General features: G+C 35.1%; 2 protein-coding genes across 2 annotated transcripts; both read left to right on the forward strand.

The window, feature by feature from the left end:
* Positions 1–6: 6 nt before the first annotated feature.
* LOC116347743 (probable serine/threonine-protein kinase DDB_G0267686) lies at positions 7–2,007 on the forward strand. The gene is made up of 6 exons (XM_031778457.1): positions 7–32; positions 95–346; positions 423–735; positions 809–1,087; positions 1,154–1,333; positions 1,411–2,007. The coding sequence occupies exons 2-6, from the start codon at positions 160–162 to the stop codon at positions 1,853–1,855; spliced, it is 1,404 nt and encodes a 467-aa protein (XP_031634317.1). The 5' UTR covers positions 7–32; positions 95–159; the 3' UTR covers positions 1,856–2,007.
* A 5,329-nt stretch (positions 2,008–7,336) lies between these two features.
* On the forward strand, positions 7,337–11,303 carry LOC116347742 (signal transducer and transcription activator-like; the record flags this gene model as incomplete). The annotated part of the gene is made up of 6 exons (XM_031778455.1): positions 7,337–8,121; positions 8,197–8,282; positions 9,697–9,803; positions 9,977–10,190; positions 10,674–10,928; positions 10,994–11,303. Coding segments are annotated over exons 1-6 (1,757 nt in total), but the record flags the coding sequence as incomplete, so codon positions are not given.
* Positions 11,304–11,316: the final 13 nt, after the last annotated feature.

The following is an 11,316-nucleotide window of genomic DNA, read 5'->3' on the forward strand; positions in this document are numbered from 1 at the left end:
CGATTTGAGCGATTTGAATTTAAAAGCATTGCGTGAGTATATCATTTAATTGTCATTTCGATCGTTATTTATTCAATTTGATTCACATTTGCAGATGAGAAGTGTAGTAATGGAATCATCAAAAATGGTGAATTTGTGTGGTCGCGATCATGCGTTAAAATGCCGAAAGTTGATTTCAGTTTTTGGGAATGGTTTTTTGGCAACATCAGATTTGTCGAAAAATGTCTCAGTGATGCATGGAAGGATGGACGTATTGACGGTTTTTCGAGTAGCAAATTAAGCGCTAAGCAGCTTCACAATCGACCAGTTGGTACTTTTTTGCTGAGATTTTCTGACTGTGTAATTGGTAAGGCCTTAATAGCTCATCACGTGATTGTAAAGCATTTTGTGACGGAGTTTTTTTTTCATCGTTTTATTTCTAGGGGCACTGACTCCTGTTTATGTTGCACGCGATGGAACGATAAAGAAGTTAACGCCAATTGCGTTTAAAGAATTTGAAATAATAAATCATGGACCCAATGATCCGGAGTATTATGGAATTGGCAATCTTATCTCTAGATTAGAAGAATGCACACACTTTTGGAATGGTATGTCGAAATTGGAGGCATTCGATAAATACTATAAAAGTGTAAAAAAATCAAAAGATGGTTACGTGGAAAGAATAGATGCCCATTCGCGATTTGACGCCAACCCTTCGGGGTCGTCATCAACATTATATTCTCCAACAACACAGAGGTATTTTTCAAGTATTAAAAAAAAACAATATTTCAATCACGTTTAAAGCTTATTATTTCTTTGTTGAATACAGCGTTGAATCTGGAATAAATCAATCAATCGCTTCACCTAGCGTCAGTTCATCAACTATCAGCACATTGTCAAATAAAATTCCTGTTCACAATGGATTTTTGCCTCATGCATCGGATGGATTTCCGTCTGATACCTTTATGGCACCTTATCACTTGGCCAACTGTTCACCGGCAATACCATTTGAACCATCACAACTTCTTATTCCCTCTTCCGATAATTCATCGCAACCGGGATTTGTGTCCTCATCGGGATTTGTACCTTCACCGTCACAGCCACAGAGGTATTCTTTGAGCATTGAAAATAACAATATTTCAGTGTGTTTCAAGTTATTCTGTTTACATTGCAGCCTTGAATCTGGAAATAATTTGACCAGTTCACCTGGCTTCGCAACAGAACCTCCCAACACAGTGCCAAACGATAATACTTACGCCACTGGATTTTCTTCTAATATATCGACTTTGCCCAGCCCTAACTTCTCACCGTCAATACCATTTCGACCATCACCGTCACCCGTACAGTCGCAGAGGTATTCTTTATGAATTAAAAACACCCAAATTTCAACATCATTCAAATAATGTCGTTTTTTTGTTCAATACATTGCAGCGTTCAATTTCAGAAAAACTTCACCGGTTCACCTGGCTTCGCATCACCTCCCAACACAGTGCCAATCGAAAATACTTACGCCGTTGGATTTTCTTCTTTTATACCGTCTCCCTATGTAGAACCACTTTATTTGCCGAATTCCAACTCTCTTAACGTGACACAAGCAGAGTATAATCGATCAGTCTTGAATACGCCGGTACCACAGCCCCATTATCATAATTATTCTGATGACCCAACTAACCATTATAACATAAATTCAAATATGCTGCCAATTAATCAATTCAATTATGGTAATGCATCCATCGAGCCACATAATTACGTGAATAATTATGATAATGGTGGAGATATTTCCATGGCCAATTCAAATGCCAACGATTTAAATGTTTTGACGCTAAATGAACCGTTTAACAAACTTTGGAGCGATTTCAATAAATATAAAAAATAACTTGAAATTTGGCATAATTTGGACAAAGTCGGTATTTAAAAAAAAAATTAAAGGAGACATCTCTACTAATTATGCCATTTCCCGGAGATCATATTAGGATTATATTAACAAATGTAATGGAATTGATGTAATATGATAAAATTAAACATTTATGAGTGCATTAAATAAAATTTGAAAATAAATATACGTTCTTTAAAGTAATTAGTTTTTCTTCTAAAAATAATTATAATCTAAATAAAGACGTTACACCTAGGGGCAGAGCAGTACTAGAATAATAATTTTTGTTTAAAGTAATTCTATGTTGTGAGTAGTAATCCATATTAATCCGCAGTAATACACAGCGTGTATTACACACTTGTGTAAATTCTAACAGCAGTGCAATGACGTTTCATGTGTACGTTGTGTATTACATTTGTTAGAAATAAAGCGATCGTCGTATATTGCGGATTGAAACAATTTAATAATAAAGAGGCTTACGTACGCAAGCTGACTTTTCCGCATGGAACCGAAATTTTGGGAATAAATAGAAATTATGGTCTATGTATGGTTGCAGTAACTTAAATTACCGTGAAAACTTGTGAATATTATTTTCTTATCAAAATAAAAAATCACACCAAGTTTAAAGAAATTTCAATAAAAAAAATAGCCTTTTCAAAGTTTCACATCATTACGGTACCACAAACGCAAGTCTTTCATACAAAAATGAAATTTTTTGTGGATTTTTGTATGAAAAGTCTGTGAAAAATTGATTTCATCTTAAAACTAACATAAGATTCGGGTTTCTCGTGCCCAAAAACCCCCCACTACACATTCTTTCAGCGTTCAAATTGAAAGAATATCATTTTAAGGCATTTTTCTCATAAGTGCCTCTTCACAGTCTAAGTTTTACATCGATCAATCAATGTCGTTGAAAATTTGACCAGATCTATTCCTCGTAGTGACCGATCATCCCGTAAAGTTAGATTTTGAATTTCATGTCTGCACGAAACCATCGGTGTCACCAAAATGATTGAAAAATGATCAAAAATGTAAAATGTATGGATTGTGGGTACTCCATTCGGACCAAAAAAAAATTACACCGGTCAACAGATATTGCTCAAAAACTTATCAGCACGTCTCCTAGTAGTCCCAAATCATCCTGTAAGGTCAGAATTTGAATTGAGTTTTTGGAAGAAGATTTATCGAGTTAACAAATTTTGGCAACACGCCACAGGACACAGGAGACAGGACACAGCACACACAGCGACGCACATTAATATGCCCCAAAATCATCTCCAATCGTGTTTTCTACATTAAATATGCATAGAAAACATGTTTTGGGGTGACTTTAATTTTTTGGCCTAATACAATACCTTTCCTACACTAGGTATGCGGAAAAGTAATAATAATAATAACAATAACAAGGCCACTTATTTGGGAAAAAACCTCAATATCAAAAAATCGATTAAAAACAAAAATTCCCCCGAAATGAATTTTGGGGAAATCTGGGAGATAAATTTTGACTACATTATTCATTTTTATGACGAAAAGAACATGTAACAAGAGTTTACAATAATAGTATAATAGTCCGTTGTGTCGACTTAAAAACTAAATAGTATAATAAGAACAGTTATTATTTGCCATCAGTTATCAGCTTTTTCAATCATTCATTTTTTTCAAAAATTAAAAAAAATAAAAATTTCATTTATTCCTTCCTGCCGTCAACTATTGAAACGTATTTTGATGTGATATATGCTATATCCTAGGGGCTTTTAAGTATATATATTTTACAAAATATTCACAATATACTGTATTTTATACTGTATATTCTATATTCACGGTACACACACAGGAACGAAGAAAGTTCGCACAAAAGAGAATGGAAAAATATGTATATATGAAATATTCACCGAATTTATGCAGTTATATACATCTATATGTGCACATTCTTCATATATACATGACTATTCATGCATTATGTTTCAATATATAGCATTATGTTTCAATATATTATATACTGTAATAGTAGTATGCATTTGTACTTAAAAGCCCCTAGGCTATATCTTACATTAAATGGTAAAAGCACATAGAAAACTTGTGAATCTTATTAACTTTTCAATTAAAAGTAGGGGTATTCCCCATACAAAATTTTCTCAAATGCTATTCATTTTATTAAGGAATTAAGGTTGCATAAAAGCATGGCTCCCATACAAAAATTCAATTTTTCGCGATTTTTTTCAAAGAAACTCTGTTAAAACTTGATTGTATCTCAAAATTATCGTCGGATTCGGATTTCTCGTGCCAAAAAAACCCCCAATACACATTTCAAACTTGAATTTACGTCTCTGGGGAAAGATTTATCAAGTTAACAAATTTTTGCATACCATACCCCTTATGGGTACTCCATCATGGTGTCACCATGGATACACCGATGCACGAATATCGCTGAAAAACAATACCAGCCTATTCCTCGCAACCCCTAATCACCCTGTAAAATCATATTTGGATTTGCTTTTTTCTAAGAAGAGTTATCGTGCTAACAAATTACCTATTGATTTTTTGCGTACACTATACAGGGTACAGTGTACATGATACAGGGTTAGTGATTGGTAAATGCGGGAATTTATATTTGTCGGGAAGAAAAATTGATATTTTCCCGGAAATATTCCCAAAATGGGAATTTATAAAATCTCGTCCAAATACTTTAATCAATTTTTATTTATACAGTTTTAAATAAAATACACGCACATTTTATGAAAAAAAAAAAAAATTGCTCTTTATTGGAAAAGATTGTATTTTTTATCACTATTCATGACATTTATTCGTCTGATTCATCAGAGTCTGTTGATAGAATTTCGAATTCGCTTTCAAAATCGTCCTCGGTTGAAGAGTCGTTTGACGTTTGGGGATCAACATTTGAAGTTTGAGGATCAACATCATTTTTTTCACGTTGAGCACTTGTTGTGTTCACCCGTTTTTTCAATGGATTCAACAGTTTCCAATTGTGGGCTAGGTATGTAATTTTACCAGCTCGTTCCGTTAGAAGACGGTTTCGTTTGTTTGAATGGATCCAGCCAAATGTGCTGTTGGAACGTTCAGTCGCTGCTGATGAAACTGGAACGGACAAAATTCGAACAGCAACTTTGGATAATACAGTTTGTGAATAAAAGGTTTTTCACCATTGCAACGGACACATTTCATCAATAGCCGCCCAAACAAAATTCTCTTTCCAAAGACCAGTTTTTTCTTTGTAATCAGCGATCTCTCCTAAGAGCACTTTAGTGTCTAGTAACATATTTTGACCAGTTTCATAAATGAACTCCAAGGCTTCGATTGATTCATCTGCATTCAAATCAGATCCACTGCTTGCCGGAAACAATACTGATGCTGCTAAATGTATTGGTTTGATTGCACTGTCTTTGCGCGATTTGAAATTTGACAGGATTGTTTGCTTTTCTTTGACTGTAAATGTATTGTCCGATTGCAAAGCCTCCTTAATTTTTTCTTCAAGGTCTGTTACGAGTTTGTGAACTTTGTGTATCAAAATACCATCTCCCTAAAGTTCGATGTTTGTTGCAATGACTGGTGTCAAAACCTTTATCAACGTATTCACCTTGTTCCAGAATGGTTCACTCAAAATAGTGTTTCAATTCAGATTTGAACATATCTTTTGCCGCATCGCTGACAACCAGAACTTGAATAATATTGCGATTCACCGAAAGACTTTGTAAAGAAAACAGCGCGCTGCCCCAACGTGTTTTTCCAGGCAACTTCAATGCACAATCGATTTTCTTTTCCTTTTGCAATTTCGAAAACAATGCAGACAATTTATGACTTTTCTTGATTCGTTTGATGATGCGCTTTGCTTTGTCAATGGTTTGTTTTGCTGATTTGCATTTTATGACATCACCACAGTGTAGATTCATCCAATGTGAAATGCAGCCAAGCGGTACGATGTATGGATATTTTTTTTTTACTAAATTCAAAGCAGCTTGCATATTTGACGCATTGTCACCAATCACCACGAAAAATTTATCAGCGCCATATTGCTGCATCACCTCATCCATTTTTTCAAATAAATAAGCAGCACTGTGTGATTCATCCTTTGTTTCCAAAAATTTGACGAATAGTGGTGATGGAGAGGAAATCACAAAGTTGATAATCGATTCATTGCGAAATTTGCTCCAACCGTCACACTGAAGATGCAGATTGGGTGCTTCATTCAATTTTTCTTGCACTTCTGTCTCCATTTTTTTGTATTGTTTTTCTAACAAACTTGTCGACACTGTTTTTCGGGTTGGCAATGTGAACGATGGTCGAAGTGTGTTGAAAAAATTGATCCAAAGTGAATGCTCAAACAATCCCAAAGGCGTTCCTGTTACGTAGATAGCCTTTGCCATTTGTTCTTGTAATTCTGCGTTAACGGCGGGACTGATTTTATCGAAAAATCCACGAAGAGTGTTTGACGAATTGAATGAATTTGGCGTGCTTGTCGTTGGCGTTGAAATTGTTGAAACCACTGAGTCATTTGACATCGATGTTTCATCCAGGTCAACTCTTTCTTGTGCGAACGAAGCCTCGGCCCGATTTTCTCGAATGGCTCGACGAATTTTATCCGGACAATGCAAACACGATGACAAATGATTTGTCATTTTCGTGACGTTTGCAACTACATACTTTTTCTTGCAATACTTGCACTCCACACCTCTTCCCTCCTTCGTGAAGCAGCTCCAAATCACATCATGTGGTTTTTTTCCCATTGCTTCAAACACACTGTTAATTGTTAATGTTTCATTAAAAAAATAATGTTACAAATTTATAATCATAAAGAATAAAATGAAATATTTACCAAAACTTAGAAACCAGCAAGCAAAAAGTGAAAATGATTGTACAAAATATTTGGGGCCGGAAATATTCGGGAATATTCCCGGGAATTTATTTTATTTTTCCGGGAAAATAAACCTCGGCACATCACTATACAGGGTACAGGGTACAGTGTACAGTGTACCACATCCTCACATTAACATGGCCAAAAAACCGTTGCTCTGTGATTATCTATACCCAAAACGCATAGAAAAACGATTTTTAGCGATTTCAAAATTTTAGGGTGATCGCAATACTTTACTGCACACAGTGGGTGTGCGGAAAAGTAATAAATCCAAGTGTACAAATCAATACTCCAAAAAGATCAAAAACGCTCCACCCTAATGTATATCATACGAACGTATTATCACTTACACAATACCAGTATATTCTGTATGTATGTCGCCATGATAACAACAATATACATAAACTCCGAAGCACATGAAAGTAAGCAGTCTATTTACTTTTTTCGAATAGAGACGATTAAAACGACGATTATTACTCTTCAATAGATTATGTTCTAGTAGATTATTTTCCACGAAATTATTTCATTCAATAAAATTGTACTTGAAACAAAGTCAATCGAACGGCGGATCATCGATTTTATAATAAATTTATGTGTTTTCGATACAAACTACGATGGCTCCATGGAATACGTGGTATAATGAAGTGCCATTCATTCGCGTAAAATCTTTATACAAAGATGACATAGTGTTTGGATTGCGTCAGTTATTATTTGAATGGATCAGTGGTAACATACCAGATGATTCACGCGAAAATCGACACAATTTTATGAGATGTTTAGTTCAACAATTGATTTTGAGTCATCAGGAAATGGATATAAAAGTATTAAAATATTGGATTGGAAGCATCGATATGGGCCAAATTATGTCATCGTACGACCATTTCGCGAAACAATTTATTGATGGTTTCATTGGTGAACGGAATATTTATAATGATGAAAATAAACAATGTCAAGAAATAGATTATAAAATTCAATATTTACGCATGTTGAATATGTGTAATAAAATATCGATGCAACGACTTGAATTTCAATGGAAATCCTACTTGCCGGGATGCAATAATCAAGCCGATATTGTGGATTCAATAAAAAGTGTCATTCAACTGATGACTTATGTACTCCAAATGGTCATAGAATCGCGTAACAACTTCTTGTCGCCATTTCGAGAATGTCAAAATTTACCTGAATCATGCTTATCACGACTTGCTGAGATTCAAGTGTGGTTCGACGAATTGGCAGAAATTATTCGGGACACACGAACACTGATCAATGGCATCCAAAAATATGATGAGAGATGTTGCTACGCTGAACTTCACGAACTTAATGAACTTTTTAAGCAATTGATCAATTCGATAATGGTTTTGGAAAATCAACCATCTGAAATCATGACAAAGGAAAAGAAGTAAGTGTTTAAAACAATTTTCTTGATCAATTTTGCGGTCCGAAGAAATATAAAACTAATTTTTGACATATTTAGTTGTACAACGACCGTACGCGTTTTGTTGACATTGGGCAGGTTCACTAGTGTAAGAAAATTAAATCTTGACGTAACTATGTTTTCAGGTAAGTTTTTTCGTATTCTGTAAATAATGTGTTTATTTTATTAGTGTGTGATGGTCAGATCGCACTCCATTCAGAGCCTAGTATCTGAAAGTTAAGATGCTATAACGCAAATGCAAGAAAAATTGAGAAGAAGATGAAAGCAATGTCTTTACATAGGGACGAACTTATAAATGCCAGAGAGCAGCACGCCTGCAATGTTGGTGGCAGGGTTCTCAAAATGGGTTTTTTAATACGTAGGTTGCTCCTTAAGTTCGAATAATATGGTACTTCTGGTGTTGCCAGATACAAACCATTCTCATATTCGTAAAGTTGGGCATTTTTCATGAACAATAGCTATTACATAAGGAATTTTGGTTTTGTGATGTGGCTACGGCAGCAGGTTAAACATGACACCCCAAGAAGTACACTTTTTTGGATATACACTCAATTTCAAATACGAACAATATATTATATCCAACTGGTGGACAGAGAGGTCCCGAATTAGACGTACACGGAGAATGGTGCATCAATTCGATCTTTTTAGTGGTCAAATAGTCGACTGTTTGATGGGCTGATTTTTGCCCTGATTGGGGATCATAAGTTTCAGAGGTTTGGTTTTTATAATTCCATGATGACTTCTGGCAGGTAAATGGTTGTATAATGTTCAGCATTGAAGGACCTTTGATCCTCCAGAGAGTCGACCGTGCTTTTCTTTCGGGTCCAAAGCACTGGAATCATGTCTTGGCTTCTGTTGCGATCGTATAGACGTGTTTTTATGATCCTATGTTAAGTTTACTTGAACATTTCCTACTGCCAAATAAAAGGTTGAATTTCTGAACAATTTTCGAATTATGTGGGTTGAAGGTACAAACTGCCAGGTGATTGTGCAATATTGAATGTTTGTCGTGGGATGGTATGCCCAGATATGCCACAATTTAATTGTAAAAGAAACTTCGATCCTATATCAATTGGTACCAGAGTGTTCCTCGATGACATCAATTTTCGAAGGACCATCGCGCAATGGATCTCTGTGGCTAGCACCATGACGATGGGATTGAGTGAACCAGTTGTATACAGTGGCAAGACATAGTACTTCCTTTCCATACCCCAACTTAGGTCAGAAGTAATACTCTTGAGCAGAGACCTCTCTTTGAAAACTTATTGAAAATTAACTTTTTTGTAAATTTCATTTTTTCGCGAAATCGACTTTTTCCTACTGACGCCGTATGACAATGGTTTGCATCTGGCAAGACCAGAAATAACATATTATTCGGACTTAAGAAGCAACCCTCGTAAAATAAATTGATTTGATTTGAAAAGTTTCAAATAAAAATACTCAAATACAACAGTCTTCGACACCAAATTTTGTAAACTAACGCCACTCAATTTGCCTAGAAATTATGGTAATTTTTAATGATATTGCTTCAATGAATAGAAACAGAGATGGAAACATCACCTACGACTGAAAATGGAGCTACAATTGGAACATCACAATTTCAAGTGGAAGATAAAAGTTTAATATGTCACCTTAAAAACATGAAAGTGACAAAAGTTCATCGGTCAAGAAATAAACGTAGCGATAGAGTGGCGTCAGAGAAATATATCTTGAAGTTTTGTTTTAATTTTCAAATTGACAATATGCAATTTTGTGTGAGTAAAACTATTGTAAATTGTGTACCCAAGTACTATATTCAACAATATTTCCACTCAAATAGGCATCCGTTAAGTCGTGGCCATTTTTTGTGATTGTTCATCAAAATCAAAAATCGGTAGCTAAAGCCGCTATTTGGTGGGATAAACATTTTCCAAATGTAGACCGATCGAATTCAAAGTCGTCAGTTCCTTGGGAAAGCATGGAAGTACTTTTGAAGACGATCTTCAAGCATGAAACTGGATGCGATTTGAGCGATTTGAATTTGAAAGCATTGTGTGAGTTTTGCCATTTTATTGCTGTTTCCAAAGCACTTAAATTACACCGTTCACCCGGGGTTTTTACACCATGCGTAAGTTACAAAAACATGAAATACCAAGGCACGAATTATTCTTTATTAGCCTTTTCCATCGGTTTGATATGTAGCGAAGCAGCCTTTGCCAACATGCAGCGAATACATACATGAACTTTCTTCGTGTCTCACTCCGTATTTTGTAACATTGTTCTCAGATTTGAGATAAAATGATTTGTTAAAACTTTTGATTTGATTTGGATGGTCGTGTATATTTTAAATAAAATCAAATCATTTAATTCATTTGAATAATGTACATCAAATCAAATGATTTGACTTTTTTATTTTGATTTAAAATCCGCTTTGGAAAATGTTCGTTTCGTAACTTACGCACAGTGTAAAAACCCTGGACGAACAGTGCAATTTGAGTACTTGAGCTTCATTTATTCAATTTGATTCACACTTGCAGATGAGAAGTGTAGCAACGGAATCATAAAAAATGGTCAATTTGTGTGGTCGCAATCATGCGCCAAAATGCCGAAGTTTACATTTACTTATTGGGATTGGTTTTTTTGTGCCACTATATTGACAAAAAAATGTCTCAGTGAAGCGTGGAAGGATGGACTTATTGATGGTTTTTCGAGTGACAGATTAAGCGCTCAACAACTTCGCAAACGACTAGTTGTTGGTACTTTTTTACTGAGATTTTCTGACAGTGAACTTGGTAAGTATCAATTATAAAGAGGATATTGTTATTTATTTCGGAATTTATTTTAATGGCTTTTCTAGGCGCATTGACACCGGTTTTTTTGGCATATGATGGAAATTCAAAATTGGTAAAAAAGAAATTTACGCCAATTACAATTAAAGAATTTGAAATAATGATTCGTGAACCCAATGACCCGATGTATTGTGGAATTGGAAACCTTATCTCTAAATTAAAAGAATGCACCCATCTTGCGAACGGAGTATCGAAGTCGGAGGCATTCAAAAACCACATTACAACATTACCAAATAAAACAAAAGTGGGTTATGAAACAAGACCAGTTAGCACTTCAGGGTCAGCACAAATTCAAACACCACGGGCACCGCCGCAGAGGTATTCTTAGAGC

Source organism: Contarinia nasturtii, unplaced genomic scaffold (assembly GCF_009176525.2).
Source record: "Contarinia nasturtii isolate CC-2019 unplaced genomic scaffold, AAFC_CNas_1.1 Cnas_scaffold_2086, whole genome shotgun sequence".
Classification (NCBI taxonomy): domain Eukaryota; kingdom Metazoa; phylum Arthropoda; class Insecta; order Diptera; family Cecidomyiidae; genus Contarinia; species Contarinia nasturtii.

Bases quoted from the DNA above. Each gene is read 5' to 3' on its own strand.
- LOC116347743 (XM_031778457.1), top strand. From the start codon at position 160: ATGCCGAAAGTTGATTTCAGTTTTTGGGAATGGTTTTTTGGCAACATC. The intron at 347-422 runs GTAAGGCCTTAA...TTTTATTTCTAG, and splicing joins ATTTTCTGACTGTGTAATTG to GGGCACTGACTCCTGTTTAT. The intron at 736-808 runs GTATTTTTCAAG...TGTTGAATACAG, and splicing joins TATTCTCCAACAACACAGAG to CGTTGAATCTGGAATAAATC.